At 39.5% G+C, this 26,183-nt stretch overlaps 2 protein-coding genes across 3 annotated transcripts in view; one reads left to right on the plus strand and one right to left on the minus strand.

The window, feature by feature from the left end:
* Positions 1–6,994: 6,994 nt before the first annotated feature.
* Positions 6,995–16,229, plus strand: LOC126368330 (myosin-14-like). Its single transcript, XM_050012241.1, has 9 exons — positions 6,995–7,014; positions 7,325–7,540; positions 9,595–9,748; positions 10,809–10,961; positions 11,709–11,772; positions 12,206–12,333; positions 12,671–12,813; positions 13,787–13,966; positions 15,213–16,229. Exons 1-9 carry the CDS (start codon positions 6,995–6,997, stop codon positions 15,304–15,306), a joined length of 1,152 nt encoding a protein of 383 aa, XP_049868198.1. The 3' UTR covers positions 15,307–16,229.
* A 5,596-nt stretch (positions 16,230–21,825) lies between these two features.
* The window catches only part of LOC126368375 (apoptosis-resistant E3 ubiquitin protein ligase 1), a 65,360-nt gene continuing 61,002 nt past the window's right edge, over positions 21,826–26,183 (minus strand). Inside the window, exons 12-17 of one of the 2 annotated variants that reach the window (XM_050012323.1) lie at positions 26,028–26,173; positions 25,659–25,802; positions 25,239–25,412; positions 24,953–25,105; positions 24,330–24,524; positions 21,826–23,919 (exon numbers count right to left, since the gene is read on the minus strand). In XM_050012323.1, the coding sequence (XP_049868280.1) occupies positions 23,749–23,919; positions 24,330–24,524; positions 24,953–25,105; positions 25,239–25,412; positions 25,659–25,802; positions 26,028–26,173 (983 nt within the window). In that variant the 3' untranslated portion in view covers positions 21,826–23,748. The remainder of the gene's footprint in view (positions 23,920–24,329; positions 24,525–24,952; positions 25,106–25,238; positions 25,413–25,658; positions 25,803–26,027; positions 26,174–26,183) is intronic. The other variant, XM_050012322.1, reaches the window with a different exon arrangement.

Raw genomic sequence — 26,183 nt, forward strand, 5'->3', positions numbered from 1 at the left:
TGTGGCACGTAACTCGTGTAATGGGTGCACGAGAAGAAATATTCGCGTCCATTTTCCTGTGATCCTTTATTAGTCATCCGGTAATAAGACGGCGAAAACTTGTTTTGATCTAACAGTAGAGTAATATTTTACGCACACACAAGGTTTTTGATTTTGTCGCATTTAAATAGTTTTTAGAATGACATTTCGGCGCGTCTCATTGAGGCAACTGGCGATCCAAGAATTTTTTTTTGACGTGACTTATTGTAGATTTGCCGCAGATGGCATTAACTACTTGGCCGGACAAATGGGGAGCGCTGAAGGCTCTCATCCGGTACAACGTTTAAGACAACAGGCCTGAGGGTGCCCAGTTGGGCGCGAACCTCGGCTCAGGGCGTCGTCTGAGAGGCGATCCAAGAGCTAGCAGCTTTTTTGCGCAGAGAGTAGGCCTGGCAGTTCAGAGGGGAATTGCTGCCAGCGTTTTGGGCGCTCTGCCTCAGTGTGACGCGCTGGAAGAAGTATTCTATTTCTAATAAGCTGGTGTTGTTTTTATTAAGTATATTATTTTTACGTACCTACTTATTAATTAAATTGAGTTCCGCTGGTACGTAGGTAAACAACGCGGCTTTGAACTATTTCTTATCAGTGATACGAACTTACGATTTACGATTTTGTCGATAGGTGGTATAAAATGAAAAACAAACGGGAAAACTTACAATGGAATAAGTTGTAAATAACTTCAATAGCTTTTTATAGGTAGGTAGGTTAACTATACGTATTAATAAAGCATTTTAGCGAAATCCTTTATGAAGCGGCCGTGATAGCTTGTGAATGTAAATTCACAACTCTGTTTACCCCGTTGGGAAATAGGCGTGACTTTATACAATACAATACAAATAACTTTATTGCACCAACATAGAAAGAAATATGTAATTACAAAAAGACTCTTAACTAAGTAAATGGCAAATGGCGGCCTTATCGCTTAAAGCGATTTCTTCCAGACAACCATAAGGTGAGGAAAAATGTAAAAATAAACTTACACTTAAACTTTATGTATCTAATGTAAATGCGATTGTATGATAGGTAGAACTTCGGAACTCTGGTTTAGTCGATGAACAGCTCAATAGAACATTAATTTATTTTCTACTACTAGGTACTACTATGGATTTAGACTATAAACAATTCATTCATAAACATTTGCATATGTAACTCATAGTATCTGCGTGCTTACCCCGGTGGGAAATAGGCGTGAGTTTATGTATAGTATATTGCACTTGATACTAAGTATTTACTTACTGATGTAAGTAAGTAGTCGTTTCATGAGTCATGTCAGGGGCCTTTGGCGGCTCACTACTAACCCACACTATGGAACGCCGATATGAATAAGATCACCAAACATTACAATCATCATTAAATCTCTGATATCTCATCATCATTGTCTTCGTGTCATTCAACATATTTCACTTCATCAAAGGCCTTTCTTGCCTTCTTCAGTTCTTAGAGGTTGGGAATCCACGTCACAACCCACACGATAGAAGAAAGAGGAGAATAAGTATTTTGTGACCGTTAAGTTTCATAAATACATAAAGTAGGTACCTACTTTACTTTTTCTTTTTTGTTTCAAATCCGTGTGGCTTTTGAAAGTATTTTTGGTTATTTAAAAACTTTTTGGTTTTGGACCTCCGGTGTTGCTTTAAGTTACTTACTAAATTCGACTTTATTTTGGCGGAAAATGGTGAAAAATAGTCAATAGTCCTATATCAATCTATCTTTCCTAAAGAACTTGCATTATAATTTAACAGAGAACCCTTTTGAAACATAAAAGGTTTTCATTCATGGATGCACCTGTTGATTGCAGTGATTTCATTACGGTTGCATGACTAGAATACTTATTTATGACTATTGATACAAAGCCTACGCTTTGTATCAATAGTCATAAATAAGTCTACACTTATTAGTAGTCTAGTATGTTTAGAGTACTTTATCTACTTGTTTTGTTTGGGTACTTATTGTGGTACTTATTTGACTCCATATGATAAATACGAAACGTATAATGGTCTCTTTATTGGCATATGCAACTACCCTAAGCCTATAATAACAATGCGTAAATTATGCGCCGCCATTTACGTTATGAAACTCCATAGTTGTCTTGCCTAAGCCTAAGATAACAAAATGGATTGGCAATTGTCTGAAATTGAAATGAAACATTATTGTTATGAAATATTGTGTGCCCTTTTTATCCCAACGCAAGTAATAAATTAATAATGTAAAAATTATGATGTAAATAGCTGCTATAAGTATGTCACTACCACAACAGCCAGCGTGGCCAGATGGAGCAAAAACAAAGCGTTAGGCTCTCTATCTAGATATTCTGGTTTGATTCCAGTTGAGGCTATTTTCGTTGTCATCACCAACTTTGTAAGCTTATCCTTTTTTTTTCAAATTTCAAGCTGATCACTGAAAAAGTGAGACGTCAGTCGAGTCGTGTTTCGGAAGGATGTTAAGACAGCAAAACACCTCCAAAAACCCTAGAGCAGCGTGGTGGAGTATGCTCCATATCTTCTCCGGTTGATTTTGTCCATGCAATCGGTCGTTAATATACATAAATTACCTAAAAGTTGGGAAGGTCTTCTGCTATCGTGTGGATTGTGAGGTGGAGTACCAACCTCATCAACCTTGGTGTTAGGGTTACTATTGAGCCGCCAAAGGCCCCTGGCATGGCTCATGATAACAACTACTTATTTACATCAGTAAGTAGTAACCGGGACTAGGGACCACAAAGTATTTTTTGTGATATGTCCCCACCGGGAATCGAACCCGGGACCTCCGGATCGTGAACCTAACGCTCAACCACTGGACCACTGAGGTCGTGAGGGAAGGTTGTGTGTCGCGGTTGGCGAATATCATGATACGCGCGCGCCGCGTTAGGTACCTACCGTACGTCACTACTACGTACGTATACATATACCTATGGATATCTGAAAGCGTCGCATAATTCCACTGACCTCGTATATAAACAAACAGACTACCAATCTCTGTAAAAAAGCATCCGCAGCGCATATTGTCACACACACACACAACGTCGCGCCTCAGAAAGACTTTGTCCCGCGTCTAACGAAAAAGACTGTTGTGTTCTCGGACGATATAGGCATAGGTTTAGGACCACTTTTAAAAAACTCTTTTGATCATGACATTATTAATGTGTGCATGCCTGGCGCGTCATATTCACAAATCATCACAAAACTGTTCCAGTGTAAATATGATGCGAACACTACCGTTATTCTTTTAGTAGGCAATAGTACAGGGCTCACAAAACAGCAGTTAACTAAGTATCATAGGTCGCTAATGACTGTTGAGTGTGGAAACTTAATTATTTGTTCGTTTCCATACTCAAATTCATTAGCTAGTGAGGAAAATAATTATATATTTTCTCTCAACCAACACCTTTACAACAGAACCTGTCATCACAGTAATATTATTTATTTAGATTTGAATAAGTTTATTCAAAATTGTTTAATAACGACAGATAGAATATATCTATCTAAGTACTTTAAAAAAATTATATGTTCAGTACTAGTTTTTTATATTACAGACATTTCTGCCAGACCAGGCAGTAAACTTATTGACTGTACTGTCTTCTACAGTACAAAACCTTTTATTGACGGTAGTCAGCCATGTACCACGAATGGTACTTCATCTTTAAACTAGACAATAAGACAAAAGAGAAGCTTGGAATATTAAAACTAGTTCACCAAAATATTCAAGGCTTCTCTGGCAAAGAATTGGACATAGAATTATTTTTAGAGACATTTTTTATTGACATTTTATGTATTACTGAGCATTGGTTTAAGGATTATGAATTGTTATTCGGTTTTGAAAATTATCATTTGGCTAGCGCTTTCTGTCGAAAGATCAAAATACGTGGTGGCTCCCTTATTTTTATCAGAAATAGTTTAAAATATAAAGAACGCAAAGATATTACTGGACTTTCGATAGAGGGCACTATGGAGATTTCATGTATAGAAACAGAGAAACATATTGTTGTGGCCGTATACAGACCCCCATACAGTGCTAACTTCACAGTTTTTGAATCAGTGATGGAAAATGTACTGAAGGTCATATCCAAAAGTAATAAATCCATTATAGTGTGTGGAGATTTTAACGTTGATTTATATGAAGTAGATTCAATTACAACTAGATTTCTAAGTTTGTTTACATCTTTTAACCTTGTTAATATATTTATGGAGCCAACTAGAATTACAGAAACAACTGCCTCATGTTTAGATAACATTTTTTGCAATTGTGATTTCCAAGATAACAGTATCCTTAACTGTTTTAAGTCTGATCACAGTGGACAGTTGGTTAGTTTTCCAGTACTTAAAAATGTGCAAAAAATTAAATTTAGTACTCGACCCATCACTGATAATCGGATAGAGAAATATCGAAATAGTCTTATTAGTAACTTACCTTGTCCAAACTTTGATACAGACAATCCTGACGATTTTTACAGGGATTTCTTCACTATTATCCATAAAGAATTTGAAAATAATTTTCCTCAAAAGGTAGTTACCAACAGTCAATCATTCAAGTTCAGTGACTGGGCTACCGTAGGCATTCGCAAAAGTAGAAATACTCTTTATTCTTTATATGAGGAAAAAACGTATACACACGCTGATAGTTTCAAAAGCTACGTCAAAAATTATTCTAAAATATTTCGAAGAGTGTGTTATACAGCCAAACAGATGCATATTAGTAGTAAAATAAAGACCGCGGATAATAAAATAAAGGCAGTTTGGCAAGTAATAAATAGTGAAACAAAGGCTTCTAAACCGCGTGAATTAGAATACAATATAGAATCGGGCACTGGGTTAGTAAAACAAGATAAAGATGTAGCTGAAGTTTTTGATAAATTCTTCACGAACATCCCTGTAAAAACTACAGAATCTCTCAGGTCCTCTCCTGTTCAAGCTGATATATTATTAAAAAGTAATGTTACTGCTTGCACTGAATTATTTGATTTTAAACGCGTTGATCCGAGTAGTATTGTTAAAGTATTCAAACAGCTGAAACTTAAAACCTCGAAAGATTTATGGGGATTGTCTGTCAAATTGATGAGCTCTGTTATTGATATCTTAGCACCATATCTAGCTTACATTTTTAATATGAGTGTTGAAAATGGCACTTTTCCAAATTTAATGAAAATCAGTAAAGTTATACCTCTTTTTAAATCGGGCACAAAATCAGACCCCACGAATTATAGACCGGTTTCTATTCTACCAGTACTTAGTAAAATTTTCGAGAAAATTATTCTCGACCAACTGCTATGTCATTTTAATTTAAATAACTTACTCCACAGCCAGCAGTTTGGTTTTACTAAGGGTCGGTCTACAACAGACGCGAGTGTGACATTTGTTCGACACATTTTCGATGCTTGGGAGAAGTCGCAGAATGCCGTAGGAGTATTCTGTGACTTGTCTAAGGCGTTCGACTGCGTGGATCACGAGACCTTGCTTTTGAAATTGAGGCACTATGGACTAAATAATGGAGCTCTCAGTTTGTTAAATTCATATCTAGGTGGTAGGATACAGAAGGTACAAATCAATAGTACAACTTCTTCGGGCTCTCATGTTCAAATGGGAGTTCCTCAAGGATCCATTTTGGGTCCGTTTCTTTTTTTAGTGTACATAAATGATTTACCTTATGTAGTACAGAACCAAGCTGACATTGTGCTGTTCGCGGATGACACTTCTCTTATATTTAAAATCGACAGAAAGTTAGAGGAATTTGACGAAGCAAACAGCGCTGTGTCGCAGGTTCTAAGTTGGTTTACAGTAAATAACCTAGTTCTAAATGCTAAGAAAACGAAGTGTATTAAATTTGTTCTACCAAACGTAAAGAAAGTAAATAATAACATTAAAATTAACGACGAGAAACTAGATTTTGTTGAACACACAGTTTTCTTAGGAATTACTGTAGATTCAAAACTTCAATGGGGCCCACATATTGTATCACTAGCGGGCAAGCTAAGTTCAGCAGCATATGCCGTCAGAAGGATCCGACAACTCACAGATGTACCCACTGCTAGACTTGTCTACTTCAGCTACTTCCACAGCATAATGTCTTACGGTATTTTGCTGTGGGGTCGAGCCGCTGATGTAGAAACTATTTTCATCATTCAAAAAAGAGCAGTTCGCGCTATTTATAAGCTGCGTTGTCGGGACTCTTTGAGGGAGCTGTTTAAAGAAATAAATATACTGACGGTCGCAAGTCAATATATATATGAAAACATTATGTATGTACGTAAAAACTTATCTCTCCTTCCGAGAAACTGTGAAAGGCATACTTACAATACAAGAAATAAACATAAAATTGCTATTCAAAATTCTAGATTAAGTAAATTAAATTCATCTTTTTTGGGGTTATGTATACGTTTTTACAATAAAATACCAGATAATGTTTTAAATTTGTCAGAAAATAAATTTAAAGCTCACGTGAAGCTTACTTTATGTAAAAAAGCTTATTATAAGATTAATGACTACCTAAATGATAAAAATGTCTGGTATTGAATGTGTTCCTCTAGTTATTAAATAACTTGTAATGTATATCCTCATTGGTTTTTAAAAGATGTGTTGCTGTTGCAGTTTCTTGTCATTTCTTCTCCTCAGCCATAACACCTTGCGAAATGACGTAAATTCAAAAATGTTACATTGACCTTCAACAAGTTTATCCATGATAATTACGTTGAATAAATGATTCTGATTTCTGATTTCTGATTTCACTAAGCTACGGCTTGTCAAGATCGAATTTGGGCGTAATGACGACACTGTGTAACCGATATTTTTCTTTAATTTAATAACCATTACATCTTAATTTGAGGAACGAAATTATACCTACTCTTTTTCTATACCTATTTACCTACATAACTTAATCTATGTTCGTATTTACCTACAAAACGGTTTGGACGGATTTTTAGAAGAAAAAATCCTTAGCGATTGTGAGTCTATTTGTTTATAGTATGTCAGTGCACAATAATTCGTATGAATGGGGGTGGGTAGGGTAGTTTCCAACTAGTAAAATCAGTTACTTTACTAAACGTCAAAACACGAAATTACTATGGAATTTGTCATAGAGCAACACGGACCTCTAGGGGAATTTGCATAAAAAGCAACCTGTAAAGACATAGAAAAAGTCACAAGTCTCACTTATTCTTAATTTAAATTCATAAATAAGTTAAATATAAAAAATAAAACGTTTTTTGTTAGATCTGTCTTTATTTACAGTTTAATCAGAATTTGATAATTTATTTTTGACCTAGGAAACTACCCAATTGTCTCTTGTTCCCCAGTAACCGCGTGCAGCCGGCACACCCGAAGAAGCAGTTGTTTTCGGTGCCCGTGAGCAAGTTCACGGCCAAGTCGTCGTCTCCGGGCCCTCACCTCGCGCGGCTGCGGAGCTGCCTCGATGCTTACCAGAGCCAGACGCCCGCCAGACAGGTCAAGATCGGACCCAAAGCTGTCTCGATGGAAGACCTCACGCCTACTAAGAGGATTCGTAGAGAGAGGTCAGTGTCTAACGAGGGAAATGAAAAATTTCTCACCATTTTTGTCAGTTTAGCATTGTCTATGCTACTTTTTTGGGGATAAAAAAAGGGGCTGTCCAGGATGAACACCACACTTTATTGCACCAAAATAAAAAGATATAATTAGAAAAAAAGACTCTTAACTAAGTACTTATATGGCAAAGTACACATTAAGTTTACACTGCCCAAATGGGATTGCAGTGTTGCCAACTTTATTTTTACCAGCCCACCAAATGCGGCCGTGCAAACCACCAGAAACCACTAAAACTGAGCGGTCTCTCAAACCACCAGAATTTCACTTGATAACCCAAAGCCGAATCAGTGCAGTCAGATCGTGGGATGTTTTTTCCCCCTCTTTAGCACCGCGTCGTAGGTAAAGACGTGCTAGAGACAGGGTAAATTATTCAATTGTTATTAATAATGATTCCTTAATAATATACCACATAATTTGCACTTAGTAACTGGACCACCAGTGCTTTCGACTATTTGCAACCAATCCTTTAAAACTTGGGTCACGTAACCAACAATAACAAAACTTTTGGGTGTACTGTGACTTAGGCATCTTGATCTTACTCAATATGAAACTAATTGTATGTATTACTAATAAATATTGGTTCTTTCGCTCGAGTAACTCATAAACCATATTCAGTTGTGTTAGTGGTTAAATTCGTCACTTACCGCTAACTGAAAGGACTCTAATCCACTAAAAAATCCACTAGCCACTAAAACTAATATTTTTTCGCCGAACCACATGTCTAAACCACCAGATCTAGTGGAAAATCCACTAAGTTGGCAACACTGTGGGATTGATACAATACTTTATTAGCAAAAAAAATGTTTTTAATTGCGATATCCTTTATAAAAGTCAACGACACTCATCCATATGTAAAGATAATACGTAATAAGTTTAGTGTAACTCTTCAATAGGTACTGTTCGGTATAAAAGTCGTATGAAATCGTAGTGATAATTCTACTTGGTGCACATCCTTTTTCGCCGTATAATACTCGTATACCTAACGAACAGACCAATAAATACAATAAAATATGGTATTTTTAAATACTTACTAACATAAATCGCGAACAATGAAGCAAAATGGAATTCTATAGTCTCTGCTTACCCCGGTGGGGAAGAGGCGTGAGTTTATGTATGTATAAATCGCAAAGACAATCTATTAAACAGTCTAGCCTGTAGGTACTAACTCCGTGTGTTGTGACGCTGCTCGCATCTCACTTCTGGCGTTAAGCGTACCTATACAATATAAGGAAAAAGTCATATAAACTATGGATGACCTTGGGGTTTTTCCCACTACAGATGTGGGGAAACCCGAAGGTCAATATTATTGATGCAAATAGTGGGAAAAACCCCAAGGTCGCACAATCGTGTTTGTTACAAAAAGTGGGTAAAACCCAGCCTCATCGGGTATTATGAACTTATGACTGTTATCATACAGTAATGTTGTTAGAAGGAAATTAATTTGAACTGTGTTAAGTATGGGTTTTAAAATGGATGTGTAATTCTCACGATAAGTTTTGCACCTGATATAGGTATGTGGTGTACCAGTGAAGTGAGTGAGTTTTGTAATTGTGAGAAAACTGGTCAGGATTCAGGATTATCAGAAGGTTTGTACGGCGACCACGACATCTACGTATGTTACGTAAACTAATTAATTTTATTTTGAATTGAATTTCATTTTACTCTTATCATCACAATCTCCGTGGTCCAGTGGATGAAATTTCGCTCATGATTTAGAGGCCCCGATCCGATCTTCTCTTGTGGTTAGGACATTGCAGGCTGATTACCGATTGTCCGAAAATAAGATGATCCGTTCTGCGCAGGGCCCGTGAACAGTCAGTCTCGGCTACTATTTACTTAAGTATGTACCTAGTCGTTACATAAACCATGTTAGGGGCCTTTGGCGGCTCAATAGTAACTGACACCAGGATTGTTGGAATCGGTAATCGAACTCACAAACCTCTCGAGAGAAGCGCTATACCCAAGGATATTGGTAGTCAATTAGAAACTTTTTGCTTTCCAGGAAAGGCAACGAGCTGACAGAAGAGAGGTCCGAGGAGCCGTACACGGGGGCGGAGCAGGCGGCCGCGGCCCGGGTGTGCCGCGTCATGATGCTGGCGTGCTGGCGCCGGCGCCGCGCGGAGATGCGTTGTCTGCGGAAGACGCTCGAGTTCCAAGTAAGATATACCACCCATACTTCACTTCCTATGCTGGGCACTTACCTTAAGTAGTCACCATTCGCCCGATCTTATGATCTTCTTATCGTGAGGGTTATCAGGTGGTTTCACAACCCTCATCAAATCTTATGTAGTGACTTAGTCCATTCATCAATAAGCGTACCTAAGTAATGTTATCTAGTCATTAAAAAGTTCGTTACCTAAATTGAACCAACCGGTAAGATATCCAGGGAACTCTACTACAGGACAAGGTGTCATTAGGGCCAGTGCATACGCGCATTAAAAATTCCTACCTAAAATTGACGTGTGTTTCATAAATTTTATTCCTGTCGATTACCCATCCCTTTCCTTTTCATATACTTACCTACAAAATGTAAGGATAAACAATGAGTTACGGTGTACAGAAAAACCTGTCGATAGGTTTATGAGACGCCGTATTTTTTTTGTAAAACATTTATTAAATTGTTACTTTGAATAAATAAAAAGAAAGTAGGTACTCGGGTCCACTGTGGTCTAGACCGTGACATTACAATGTGGCAGTAATTGAAGAGGAGCGGACGCACCACACAAGATCCGCCCACGTGAAGGTATTCATGTACCTACTTACCTACCTACACAAGTTAATCACTGAGGTACGGTACAGATATTTTCCTTCCGTATTGGCTTGACACGTTATCGTGGGATAAGTGACGCAAGCATGTACCCAACAAAACACGTCAGGTCTATAAAATAACTATTTAACTATTATTGAAATTACGCATAAAGTCATCACCACTTCCATAATAACAATATTTATTTTTTTATAATTGCATTCCCTCCGGTTGATCGAGGGGAGGCCTGTGCCTAGCAGTGGGACGTGTATAGGCTGTTTACGTTTGTAATTGCATTCCATGTAGTACAATGAGGTGTTACATTGCCAGGAACTAAGTAAGACCTCTACGTTGGTCTAACAGAAAGTTCGGTAAGTTGCGGGTACCTACTCAGTTCGTCTTGCGCTGGAAGTATAGACCAGAGCTTATGTTATGTGTTGTAGTTGTAACCTCTGTACGATCATTTGCAGGTGAGCTGCTCGGAGCGCCTGCGCATGCAAGTCTCTGCGCTGAAGTCGCTGCTGGACTCTGACAACGCCAAGGTGCGGCTGGCCATGCGCGAGCTGGAGAGACTGAAACAGCTTCTCAGAGACAAGGATATGGAGAAGGCGGTGCTCGAACGGGTACAGTTATACTTGTATACCGCGTTTGTTTAGTCTTCAGTTGAAATTGCAGTCGGCGCTACTGCAGGTCTGCATCGGACCACAGCTGTACTAAACGTTGCCACACGAACTCCAGTTAAATCGTGTGATAGGCTCGCCTCCTATACATCCGTCTACTCCTTTTAGGTTATTATATATGTAAAGGCCTGAGAAGTCCTCTCACATAACCGAATTAGGACATTTGTTTGAATTGACTGAGTGTTGAAAACTCTCGGCATGTTATGGGAGCAAGCTATCATCATCATCACCAGCCCATTAACGTCCCCACTGCGGGGGCACGGGCCTTTTCTTTGGATGGATAGGGAGATCGGGCCTTAGACCACCACGCGGGCCCAGTGCGGATTGGTGGTTATTAACGACTGCTAATGCAGCCGGGACCAACGGCTTAACGTGCCTTCCGAAGCACGGAGGAGCTTGAGATGAAAGCTTTTTTTTTCTTTTTTTGTGGTCACCCATCCTATGAGCGGCCTTTGCGAAAGTTGCTTAACTTAGACCGAGCGCCTGACTGAGCACCTGAGCACTGAGCGCCTGTGAGAGTGACTTAATCGCAGACCGAGCGCGTTTACCGCTGCGCCACGGAGCAAGCTATAGAGGCTGCAAAAGATCGCGAGCAGTGGAAATCTGTTATTCGAGCCCTATATCCCAACAGGGGATACTTAAAAGGATTAGAAGAAGAGATGTAACAATTGATTCCATTCTGCCTTTCAGGAAAAATACGCTCTTGAAAATGATATCTGCGCCGCGGAAGATCGAGCCTCAGAAATGAGTATTGGTATGTTTTTGTTACTGACTGAAGTTTAGACCTAAAACGATGTAAAAACAACTTCCAACAACACTAAAATACTTCAAATAGACGTAAGTACTTACAATTAGATTCGCGTTAGACCACAATAACACCTGGTATGTAGGTAGTTACAGTGAAGATGTGATCTACGCATAGAATAAGACATAAAACGCAACTTAGCCAAAGTACCAGGTACGATACACGTCTACTCAATTAAAGATTCCAGGATTGTAATGAAGGAAGGGAAAGACAAACTCCAGTAGGGTAAACCATTCCTTTGCTAACATTGCACGGTTTGTTACAATACAATACAAATACACTTTATTGCACCAAAATAAAAAGAAATAATTACAAAAAGTCTCTTAACTAAGTACATGGCAAATGGCGGCCTTATCGCTTTTTTTTTGGTTTGTTATTGCAGGTTGGCGCAACTGCCGCAACGAACTGGAAGGAGTCCGTGCTTCGGCGGCCGTGACGGAGCATGCGCTGTCCCTGGAGCGCGCCGCCGCGGCCGAGGCACGCCTGCAGAGGGACCATGCCTTTACCAGGGTGAGCCTCACTGCTATAATAACACGTGACAACAGTCACAGTTGACAACTAGCACTGATGCTGCAACGGACACAGAAGTGTTAACTCGGACGGGTAATGCAGTAAGTATACCTACGACAGCGCAGTCGACGTTTTCCCTCATTCAGTACTACCTCGGCCCACATAAGTCCACTTCAGACATAACATAAGCTCACGGCCATATCCCAATGGGGTAGACAGAGGTACACACATCGTAAGATGATCTGAGATATAAAAACCGCGCTTTTTGTTAAAATTCTTCTTTCAGTCATGACCCATTAAACAGCATTTTTGAATCATGTCTCTGTATTCACCTCAGTTGGCGATAGTGGAGGAAGACCTGAGCACTCACGAGGAGCTGCTGGCTGGCGCCGAGGAGGAGATCGCGGAGTTGAAGCGAGACAACAACGAGAAGCAACGCATGTTGGAGCAAGCCGTTGAGAAGCTGCGGCAGGAGCAAGAGTAAGTAGACTTCGATAATCATTCTAAATTCAAAGATATCTTTATTCACATAAGTAGTTACACTTGAATCCACAATTTTGACAAATGGGTGAATATCAAAATGTGAATGGGTGAATAAAAAATTGGGTTCCGTCATGAACCCAAAAAATTTTTCACGAAAAAATTATATGAAAGTTCGCCACCAAACTTGGCACATTTTGATATTCACCCAAATAGGTACGTTATTTGACGAACGTTTCACTCGTCTCGTTTAGGCGCAGAATTTCCAATTCGCAAAATGTCCACTGGTTGCAAATAGTCCAATTTGCAGATCTACTGAATGCATTTTAGAAAAATAGCAGAATGTCATTTTTTTGACGTATTTTCCCAAAAGAGTACCATAAAGTTAAATCCAACTTATTATAACACGCGACAGCCCTGTTCGAAGTGTCGCGGGTTTGAATCCCGGCTCGGATTCTAGTAGTAGTAGTAAAATGTTTATTTTTCATAAAAATACAGAAAACATTGGTACAATTCAATTTTGAGTTTGAATTCATGTTTGGATCATAGATAATTAATATCACACAGTTTCAAGGATTTGTGGCCGATTGTTAGCAATAGGCTCGCCGTCTTAACTAACATAGCTGGCAAGGAGTGGGTGTATTATACACCTCTGCCTACCCCTTTGGGGATACGGGCGTGATGCTATGTTATGGTGTTATGTAAGTAACGTATTTCACGCCACGGGTTTTTGTTGGCATGTTCAATTCATTTATTACCAATTGATAAGCGTAATTTGGATACTGGCAGAATATCAGTGTTGGTGAGAGTGGGTACTCGTACTATACTCTTAGCAACAATATGCTGAGTCAGTCCCATTTCCCTGGGCAGTGTTAGCTACTAGTCACAAATTGTTAATCTTAATTTATGTACTTAAATGCTTTTTTAACCTTCACTGTTTTGGGAATAAAGTTATTCTATTCTATTTCGGCAGAGCCCGTGAGAGTAGCTCCAGACAGTGCGCGGAGCTATCGAAGCGCGTGGACGCGGCGGACGCGGAGACCAGCGCGCTGTCAGACGTGGTGCGGCGCCTGCAGGCCGAGATCGCGCGCCTCGACGCCGAGCTGCGAGCCACGCGCACGCAGCTCGACTGGTGGCCGCGCCCGCTCACCAAGTATTAAGATCTGTCTACCTATTTCCTATTAGGGTAGGCAGACACTACGGAGAGCAGAGTTGCGAGGCACGCGCATGGTCACCAAGTTCGCAACATCAGCTTGCTTTCCATCAGGCAGATACTACGAAGTTTCTAGTTTGCTACGATCCTCACACACCCCTTATGTTATTTACACTCTCATACTTACATAAAAATGTTCATGATCCTACATGATCGCCGGTTTAAAGAAGTAATATATATTATATATAACGAACCAAGAAACAACCTAACTTTAAAAAGTACTTATTTTTTTGTTCGTTCGTACTTATAGCCACATGATAGCCGGTTTGAAGAAGCACCTACTTATGCCATCCACGACTGCTCGAAAATGTATTTGATTGTGAATCTGTATGAGTAATTTTACTTGGCTTGGATTAAATTCTTGCAATATTTGAGGAAACCCAAGTTCTGGGAAAAACCCACTTTTTATTACAATGTGCGGAAACTGAGGAAGGTAATATTTGCCTTCATTGTACAAATCGCTTTAATGTTACTCGTATATTATGTGTATATATTTTTAAAAGGATGTGCGTGATGAAATATATTAAGAATAAGAATAAAATAAATTTATTGCCAGTATTATCATACATTATCACGAATTCGTCTTTAGGAATGGTATTGTCTAATAGGCAATCTCAAATTACGCTCTCAATAACCTTAGGTACTGGGTTCAGCACAGTCAGAAGTCATCGTGCGTGTGCGCTCGAAGGGGACAATGTCGAAATAAATTTCTCAGACTGTCCCTTGTTTGGCTAGGACATTGGAGGCTGAATCAACTGATTGTCCATTGGTCCCGGGCTACTAGCCCTAACACCTCCGCAATCGAGCAGCAGGGTGGAGTATGCTACCCCCTCCGGGCGAGGTCTGTACCCAGCAGTAGGACGTATATGTTATTTATTCTTTATTATAAGGTCGGGATACAATAATAAACAAGCCAATCAGCTCGCGACAAAAAACACTTCAGTTCCCCGATACCGCCCACTCCGGCGAGATCGACGCTTATCGCTATCGGCATACTAGGGTCGATTAATTCTTATAAGTAATCCTCCCTTCGCGTCCCTCAGGCCTGTCTCTCTCTCTCTGCTCTCACCCGGTACAACAGACTGGTTTTAAGACAACAGTCTTAAACTTTGTACCGGGTGAGAGCCCTGAGCGCTGCAGACGCTTTGGCCATAAAAATAAAGTAGGGAATGCTATCTCCTTGCAGGATGCTGGGCGCGGCGCGGTCGTTCTTCCGTTACCCGGTGACCCTTCCTGAAGCCGTGCTGTGGTCCATGGTGCCAGCTAGACACGGCTGCTAGCCTTACACTGTTGACAATTGCTGTATTGGGTATGTGTTGCACATAGCTATTGATAATTTTTCGGATTCTATTCTCGTTCTTCTCATGTTGGTTGTAAAGACGATGACGGATATCATCGAATTTGATGTCAGAGTTAGCCTAAGGCCTCTGATATGGGGCATGGATTTACTATTTAAAGAATCAGATTGCATTAGTTGTGTTTTTACTAAAGTAGCTATTATGCGCACTGCTAGAATGTGAAATCCTCTGCCGTCTTCTGTATTTCCGAATGCATATAACCAGTGTGCTTTCAAACCAGAGTGAACAGGCACCTTCTGGGTGAGCTCGCTCCATCTTAGGCCTCGTCAATGCCTTTGGGCAAGTCTGGGGCCAAGAGCAAAGTCATCAAAGGTACAAAAAAGTTATTTCAGTGGGAAATCGAATTTATCAAACCAAAGGGCTCTATGGCGACTTCATCCGGGATGCTCAGGTTGGTCATCCACTTCACAACCCACACGATAGAAGATGTTGTTTCAGAAAAATTGTCGATATTTATGTCCGACACTAAGGGCCATACCTCACTAAGACACAACTACATCTTATCACAAGATACATCAACATCTAATTGGTGGCGCCACCACATTCGCGCCACCAACAAGCACAAACACCAGGCGAGGTAGCGTTTATACAACTGCATACATTTTGTTGGTGGCGCAACCACCGTCGCGCATGGTGTCCTAGTAAGATAGAGGTCTAAAGCAGGTAGGTTACACTGAATTTGTAATATCGTTGATTCAAGCAAAGTAATTAGGTGAGTATATTTTGAGATTATATTAGTCTATACACGTATTTGTTAGGTATTTTGTCACTTATAGGCAAGTTTTGTTTCTAAGTTGTTAACTAATTGTAACGGTTATTGTAATAAAGGAGAGTTGTATGTTCAATTGTTTATTTCAGTCTTAAATTTCTAATCAACAATGTCAACTACAAAATATCAACGTTTTGGAATGGTTGCTATCGTCGGGGACCAGTGTTCACGACATACTATTTATAATCTGTAATACTACATGTAATACTCTATGTACATTCATTCCATTCGTCCTTTTCAAAATAGTCGCGGACGGAGCAAAAAAAATCCTTTTTTTATTTAATTATTCACTATAAAACTAAGCGTCTCCCTGTTCATGGTCCATCGAGCCGGATATTTTGAAGTTTTATACTGAAAAAATAATTAAAAAAAAAGAAATTGCAGCTCCGTTCGCGACTTTATTTTGGAAGGGACGAGTGGAATGAGTGTACAGTGTACATATTTTTTGTACATAGAGTATATAGTAGGCAAAGATTTAAAAAATATGTCGTGAACAACCGGGGTTCGAATTTTGTCTACACATAGTTGCAACACGCTACTAGTACAACATGAATGATGCTATAAACTGAATTAATACCGGCAGTGACGTCACAGGATCGAAATAATGCTACACGCTGCGAAATAATCAAAAATACCTTAATTTATAAAGTTTGGAGACCCCCTACTTAAATTATTTATTCCATATTATATACAAAATGAATCTTAAAGCTATAGCAACAAATAAATATATACAGGGTGTTAGTGACATCGTAACGAATACTGAGGGGGATGATTCAGACTGTTGGGGAGGTGTCGCAACAGTTATGTTGTAATGTAATTAACGTAAAGATTTGTATTAAGTATGTATTTGGTTATTGCTGTAGTAGATAAAATATTAATAAAATGTGGTCAGCTGATAGAAAGAAAATTCATAGTACGTGTGTTTTTTATTATTTTCAGCTCCATACTTTTAAAAAGACACGACGAATTTATTAAAAACATCATAGAAGGAAAGCTAGAAGGAAAGAGAGGAAGGGGAAGACCAAGAAAAGCTTACATGGAACAGATTAAAGAAAAGGTTAACGTCGTGTCTTTGGTAGACTGGAATGGAAAATGCTATACAGACAAGAGCGTGGCTCTTAAATTGATGATGATGACGGAAAATTCCACTTGATATCAACTCGGAACTATGGTCTTTATCAACCCTCAAAGTTTTCGTTACGATGTCACTAACATGTGTTAGTGACAACTGTAGATAGTTGAATAAAATTTATCGAAGATAACAAAGTATAAAATATTTGCTTGACTGGGAGCTGGTTATGCAAATGAGGCGAGAAGGTTACCGACGGTTTCCCCCCACGTTTGGGGAAGTACATAGCGTCAGTGGAACGCCCAATCGTACCTGCCATACAAGATTGTACCCATAGAACCTATTGTACAGACAATTTGTAAAGAGTTTAATAATATCTATGAAGATCAAGAGAGTTAGACCTCACCGCGTTTGCATAACCAGAAACAAATTTTCCTCAATAATTTAACTTAAAATATAAGATATGACTTTAGCTTTGTGAGGGTAATGCTTAGGCCTCGTGTAAATAATACATAGAAGAATTTAAATAATCAAAATAACATATTTTTTCTTCCTATAGTTTCTATAATAAAATCACATTTAAGTAGATCCCGGCAAACTTCTTGAGCATCGACCTTGACTGCGCACAACCGAATTTTAGGTCTCTTTGGTGGTGCGGTACGGGGCGCGGGGGCGGGTGAGTCCCGCATCGACCGGCTATTGGTAGATCAGTCGATACTTCCCCCGCGCACTCTCGTCTTCGTCCCTTTGACTCCCGAATACACTTGCGTGCAGTGAAACTGTCACGTTTTTGTTATTACTCTTTTGTTGGATTTTTTGTTATTGCTCATTTTTTTAAGTTTAAGAATTAGTTACTAGCACGAGGTCTACGTCTACAGATCCAAAACCTAGCACTAGCTCTGGTATTGCTGGTTTCAACCTCATATTAATCTTCATTAATCAATATTATACTTACCTGACGATTAGATTTTTATTAAATATAATAATATAATATAAGTTTTAATAAACTATAATAATATAAGTTTAGTTTTATTTACATAATTAAATAATATAATAATTGTCTCTTTTAATGAAGTTAAGAAAATAATCAAAAGTTCATTTTTTTTGCACGGAAGTGTACGTGCGCGAACTTTCCCCCACTACGACACTCGATGCTCAAGAAGTTTGCCGGGAGTTATACATACTTTAATTTCTTTAACAGCAGCAATGGTACTGATTTCAGCTAGTTTTCCTTACATGTCATTTTCTTACCTGCCGTAAAGGGACGGGTAATCGACAGCCTAAATTAAATGGAAACAATCCTTTCAAATTACGTTTGGAAACATAAACTAGCGTTTAACCAGACAGCATTAAGCTGACAGCGCACGTTAAGCGGGTAGCATACCAGAGCGATGCCTATGTGATTCGTCCGGGTTATTGTTTCAATCACTCATTCATTTTAAAAGAAAATTATTACAGGTATAAATAACTTAGGTGTCTGCTGAAATCAGCACCAATGTTTGAAATAGTGAATGTACAAATACGAGTATATGAACTCCACGATGACAATGTAATATGAATTGGGGGTAGGTAAGAGAGCCGCTAGGTCAATGAACTCGCTATTTATATTCTACTCTAGATAGAATCTTACCCGTTACCTGGGGGTTAAAAGGGCCATATTGAAGCAATTTATCTAAATCATATTTCTATTTGACTTCGGTTGACATTGCTCCGTTATATCTGAACATGTAAAATTGAAATAACGCTGTTTTAAATCAATTGCTTCAATGTTGCCTTTCAGGGCCCCATGTTTGTGTACCTACAAGATGAAGGTTCACACATCTGTAGAGTAGATTGGAACGCTTTAAGTACACAAACGTATTAACGTTTATTTTTAATTTATTTATTGACAGCAACAATCTATTTTTTTTTGTTTCAATCAATCAAATTTTCTCACGTTGGTGTAAAAGAACAGACAACTCGGTAAAACCTGAGTTCTTAGCTCGTCTTGTTGGATGCGCCTCTGACTAGCCTAATTGGGAATGTCGAGGCCTAATGCTAATCAAATACGATTGCGATATTACTTTGACCGTTTTAACTGTTCAGTCATGAGCAATATCATGTACCCACTTTAGAACCCTGTCGCACTATCATATTTGACATTTAGTGAGACTTACGGTTTACTTTGTCAAAAAAGTTAATGTGACATGGTATCATAGTGTATACATATTATTGCTCGTGACCGTTCATCTTTTCAAAACGCAACTTGTCGGTGTAAATTTGGTCCTACGAAAGGATTAGGCCTAACGCATTATATTTGTGACAAAATCAATATAACGAGGCCGTCTTTGGGTCCGTTTTCCTAAACTAGTAAAATTACACCAGAAGAACTATGCCCATGATTGGGATAATTTAATATAATTAAAATTTATGTACAATTAATTTTTTTTTAATAATTTTCTTTACATATTTGTGCGCGCACTCTTGGTGTTAGTCGGAAAACGTAGAATAATGAAACTTTCATGTTTTGTCCTTGTAATAAATAAGACTCATCAGATTGAACGGTGATACTTGCACACCGGGAGCTACGGTAAGTTTTAATTTCGTTTTATTATTTATAAACTTGCAATCAGTCCTTGGACTTTCAGCAGTTCATTTGTACAGCATTATATGTCGAGTGAGGCTTCTCCTTCCATTGTTTCGTAATACCGAGATTTCCAGAGACAATAAACAGTTGGATTGGATTTAATAGGACATTCGGTCTTACGACGCATAGCTCCATTCATGTTCCAATGGCGCTTCATTGATGTTTCAAAGTTGTGTGCAGACTGAGTTTTAAGTAGGCAAAGATATTATATACTTTATAAACAAGATGGTGCACACTGGCACAAAAACGGGCCAAGAAGACTGGCACGGTGTTTGTCCCTTTCTACCATGATAAAACTCAGTAATTTTATCTACTGGGTACAGTTACCCAGTGTTACTCGATCGAGTAGATAAGGCGATAGACAAGGACACACTCGGACTCGGAATCAACTCACCTCTCATGTGGCTCGTTTGAGTATACCATAGGGTTTAAATTTAATTTGTCCAAAATCTGCTTTGCACAGTCTTGCTTACGAAGTATACAGGGTGTTTGTGACATCGTAACGAAAGCTTTGAGGGATGATTCAGCTCATTATTCTGAGTTAATAACAAGTAGTAGTATTTTACATCGCAAAAGTAAAATAGAATTGAAAATATTTTTTAAACAAAAAAACATGAATTTTGCAACGGAACATTCGACTTGATATTAACTCAGTATCATGGTCTGAATCATCAACCTCAGTATTCGTTACGAAGTCACTAACACTATATAATGTGTGTATGTGTGTGTGTGTGTGTAGGTTGTCCGTTTTCCGACTACGCCAACAGCAGTCACTCAAGCACGAGTCGAGCGGATGTATATTATTGTCTCGCGGTTCAGTCCTCGGAGGACCGTGGTGGCAGGATTCCTTTAGACTGACCATGGAACCAAAACACGCTCCGGCGACACTAAGAGACGCTTGACTGCACGACTGCATAGTCATGTAATATTTGTTAAAACAACACAGGAAACTTCTTGGATGATTCCATGGTATAAGAAAACCAGGTATGCTCAAAAGTGACAGCTAGCATTTCAAGGTTAGCCCAGCTGACGTCATCCCACCCTGTGTTGCCATTTTGTAAAAAATATCCACGTTCAGTGTTTTTAATTTACTTTGCAAGGAGATTTTGTACTTTAGTAAGTCATTTACGTACAGTATTAATGATTTATGTAAATGTAACAAATGATAGTAATTAAATACATTAGTCAGTAATGCCCTTAATATTCAAGAATAAAATGTACTTCATTGGAATGTTGGAGATACCAATTTAATGGTAACACTTATGTCATGAAGGGCTAGCAATGGCTTGTCATAGGATTGAGCATACCTGGTCTTCTTATACCATGGGTGGTTCCATAAGTCAGTAAAATAACAATCCAATCAAAAACATAAATGTGAAATGACAGCCAAGTTCAATATTACGTTAAATGCCTTGGTTGTCGACTTCAACGACAAAAGAAGTGAGATCTAAATGGGTGCCAAGTTCAATGGTCAGTCCTGAAATTTATTTATAAGTAACAGTATAACATATCATAACTTCTTATAACATAAGATAATGTATTGTAGCCTAAGGTCTGTCTTGGCTAGTTTTTATAAATCTACCAACGAATTATTATGTTCGATCGCTAGTTTCTACCAACAATCCAAATTTTCGGAATTATAAAATAATAACCGACAAATACTTGTAGGTTTAGAACTTGCGAAGGCTATAATTCATAATTTTATGAAAACTAGCCAAGACAGACCTTAGGCATACATTATCTTATGTTATAAGAAGTTATGATATGTTATACTGTTACTTATAAATAAATTTCAGGACTGACCATTGAACTTGGCACCCATTTAGATCTCACTTCTTTTGTCGTTGAAGTCGACAACCAAGGCATTTAACGTAATATTGAACTTGGCTGTCATTTCACATTTATGTTGTTGATTGGATATCATTACTTTTTGTAGGTAAGTAGGTACATATCCTCGTAACGCCGTAGGTCCTTTTAAAAAGACAAATTCAAAACTAAAAGTACTTAGTGCTCTGCCTACCCCGATAGGGCATATAGGCGTGATTATATGTTATGTTATATGTTTAGTTAATCAACATATCTACCACATAAAGACCCGCTGTCATGAGTTTTGATTACTTACTGATTCTGAGATGTAAGTATTTACATCTATAGTTAGGTACAGGCACTAATTAGGTATTTATGTTAAACGTTCATAATAGAATCTAATTATTTAAAAATTGCCAGTTTCTTATTTTTTCCTTTGTATTCATCTAATTACCTATCAGCATACCAAATTTTAACTCTCTAGTACATCTGGAACTGGGTTAGAATTTTGATCTATAGGTCAGTCAGTCAGTCAGTCAATGATAAAATTGAGGATTTTTGGACACATATCTAAATAACCGTTTGAGATAAGCTTATGTAATTTAGAACACACATGTATCTCGCAAGTCTCAATGTATGAGCCAAATTTGATACGTTTATGTGAAATAGTTTTTGATTTATGAGGGGGTCAAAAGTGGCTCCAAATGGTTCGTGTAATATTACACACGGTGCGGCACGCCAGTTCTGTTTCTTTAACTTGGCTTGACACGCTACCGCGTGTCTAGATTAGTTCCGTCCCGCACACAAAACTGTTCAAACGGAAAGTTCGCATTACCGCACACGTCGCGATAACTCCCGTGTGAGACGGGACTAATTATTATCATTTTACTGACCCCCTCCGGTTGATTGAGGGGAGGCCTGTGCCCAGCAGTGGGACGTATATAGGCTGTTTATGTTTTGTGTTGTACTGACCCGAATTTAGAACGCAGTTTTCGCTTCTAATAGAGGCCGAGCGTAAGCTGGTTTCTTGTTCTGTGCTTTATACATTACAATATACTCTATAAATATTCAGCTTTTAGCTTAAAACACCGCATATTATTACCCAATTCTCATTCTTATATATATTTCATTCGAGTACTCACATCGCCAAACGTTTAAGTAAATTTGTCCGTTCTAGACTGATTTCAGTTCTTCTGGTCATCTTAAGTAGTCACAAAATATTAGTAAAGTGACTACGGGCTAAAGAACTCGTCATAGAGAATATTTTATAATTACATTGACATTCGCTCGATTTAGATGTCTTTTTGGTATTTTTAAATATACAATAATTTCGTCCCATTATTGGACTAGCTTTCTTATAATGACTAGAAATGTTGACAAGAGATCATAGTTTACAAGCCTCTGGAAACTTAGAGCCTTGGATTACTTTGATAAACGTAGTTTTGATGTTTTTTTCTTTAGCTGTACATTCTACATACACTTGGGTGAGTAGATTATAATTCTATTTTACAACATCCGGTAACTTTTCTTTGCCTATCGTAGGTACATTTATGTTGTAAATATCCGAATTTTCACGTCTAACATAACATTTATAATCGTGCAGACAGGACAAATAGTCAAATGACATTGTGGTAGGAGCGATCACAAATATTATTCTTATAATGTCTTCCATACATACCACGCACACAACTTTTAGAATAGTTTTTGTCTTGAGTTGAGACCTAAAAGACCGCTTTGTTTCACAACAATATACTGTTTGCGGCTGATAATAAGACATGTTTCACACTACACCTTTCTCCTTTCGCATCATTCACACATCCCTCTTTGGATGCTCTGAACCAAAAAGCTTCCCATCTTCAACTTAGCCACAAAATATTTTTAGAGGATTTCCGCCTTTCGACATTTTCGAGCTTAAACTTTACATACCAACAAGTGGCTGATTTGCCTCTATTTCATACCTATACACATCAACCTTTCAAGCCGTATCAGGCCAAGCCTTACTGGTTTGCCTGTATCAAGCTTACCATTTCCACATTTCGTGTCCACATCATTACCATTCACACATTTAGTACCTCAAACGCCACTCGCCTGTATCTATATCATGCCGAACCCCTCCCCGCCTTCGTTGATGGCCCACAGCAGCGCGTGCACCAGCTGCTCGTAGCTGTCGTAGTCGGGCAGGCACAGCTGGTTGAAGCACGTGTGCGCCGTGGGCAGCGCGCCGAACGTTGGCGCTGCGGTGATTTGGAACCGCGGGTTTAGCTCCTGCCGATGCAAACGAGTTATTTCTAATACACGTAGTAGTGGGAAATTAACAGAGGTTAAGGTCCAACTATTGTACGGTAAAGGTCCAACATGTACCTACGGGTAAAGTCCAAGTATACATTAGTACAATAAAAGACTACAATTCTGTGAAGTTGCAATCGCTTCTATAACAAGTAGTGTATAATCCATTCGAATTAAATTAACCCCTTGCGTCAAGAACAATGCGTACCTGAGAAGCGTCTTGATTCGCTAGAGTAAGCGAGTGATGAAATTGACTAAACCACAGTAAAGGGAGGACGATATCCTTAATATAATTATTGAGAACAAAACCGGGTAAATTAGAGGGGCATTATTGCAGGAGACCGAAGGGAAACTTAATAGTCACACAGCAGATAGCAATAAAAAGGTACCTGGAAGCCGCCGGGCGGCAGCTGGCTGCAGCCGGTGGTGAACTGCAGCAGGCGCGCGCGCTCCTCCGTGCTGAGGTTGGCCAGCGCGGCCCAGAACCAGGCCAGCAGGCGCTCCCAGTCGCGGCCCGCGCCCGACACCAGCGCGTGCGCGCGCCAGTCCGCCACCGACACCTCGCCCGTGCCGCACACCAGCAGCTGCGCGACACAGCGCTTCACATCACATCAATTCCTTCTCTTTAACTATACTAGGAAAAGAAAAGGGCCAATATCGATCCTTGCGGGACACCCACTTTTACAAGGGATTTCAATGACTACTCCATATATTCCTACGTTTTAAACTCTATTTTCTAAGCATAAAAATGCTTAAGGTTTTAGATTTGATTGCGTAATGATCAAGTTTTCCCTTTCTATCAAGTTTTAACATGATTTACGCAATCAAAAGCTTTAGATAAGTCACAAAAAACGCTGTTTTATTTAAATTCAAACGAGTTTGATAATTCATACGCATATTTTTTTTTAAATTTGCATATATCAAAATTGATCGTGTACTGTAGGTTATTGTACAATAAATATAAAAATATGCATATACCCTTGCAAAGCACTGTTGGGAAGCTCCTACTTACCTCGAGCTCGTTCTCGTCGAAGATGGCCAGCAGGTTGTCGGGCACCAGCAGCGTCAGCCCCCGCAGGAAGGCGTCGGTCTCGGCCCGGCAGCGCGCCGCCAGCCGCCACTGCGCCAACGCGTCCAGGTACTCGCGCTTCGTCGCGTTGCGCACCTGCGCGGGGAGGGGACATTGAAACACACGTTACGCTCTTGCTGACCTTCACAACGCGACGCGGTTGGAGCGATCTCAAAACAATTGACGATCTCAAAGAAGGTCGCCAAATGTTGCTAACAACAATAGTCACCCGTATGTTGGCCCCGCCGGGTATGAGATCCCGTGTCTCGACGAGTCGCCCGCTAGAGTCGTATACGTCGTCTGAGAAGTACAGCTCGGGCACCGCCTCGCCGGCGTCCAGGTCCGTCTCCAGCACGTACTTAATCTTCGACAGGTACAGCTCCGGGTCATCTTGCTCGAAGTACTGTGCCAATAAGATCACAAATAATCAGTAAGGACGTAAGGATGTTATCAACCGAGTCGTCAAGTTATGAACAGCAAGACATGTCGACTCTGTTAAATGATTTAGTTACTAGTTCACTCATTGAATCTGTCATAACTCGAAAAACGATTAAACGACTGATTGATCTGGGAGTAGCTCTAAGGGGTCTTCAATTGCCAAATCACCCGAATTCGGTATTCGCGAAGCTATTTGGACAAATAGCAGTACCTTGTAGTGCACCCTCAGCCCGATGATCTGCGCCAGGAAGGAGCGCGTGAGGCGGGCGCGCACCAGCTGGCGGTACGACCCGCCCAGCGCTGACTCGTACAGACACTTGCCCACCAGCTTGCCCGCCAGCTCGAAGTGCTTCAACTGTAACGTATAGCTGAATTTAATGACTAACAGTAAAACACAACAACAAAGTACCCCAACATAATACGCGAAGCATTTGCAGACCCGTTTGGTCTAAGATTAGTTGAGATAAGTTAAAAGTTCTTTATATGTAAATAATTTCCAAAGCAAATATATATTGATCGAAACTGATCTTCTGTCACCGAACTTAAGGGTTTGTTGCTCTACATCAATATCCTAGCAGACCTTGAGATGCGGCGGGCGGTCGGGGTTGGGATGCACGAGGCCGGTGGCGGAGTCGTGAAAGGACACGAACAACCCGAGCTTGGCGTCGAATAGCTGACCGCACAGCAGCGAGAACCACTCCCGACGTACGCCGCCCCAGTCCACACCTGGTAGAAC

The sequence above is a fragment of the Pectinophora gossypiella genome, chromosome 7 (assembly GCF_024362695.1).
Source record: "Pectinophora gossypiella chromosome 7, ilPecGoss1.1, whole genome shotgun sequence".
Taxonomy (NCBI): Eukaryota; Metazoa; Arthropoda; class Insecta; order Lepidoptera; family Gelechiidae; genus Pectinophora; species Pectinophora gossypiella.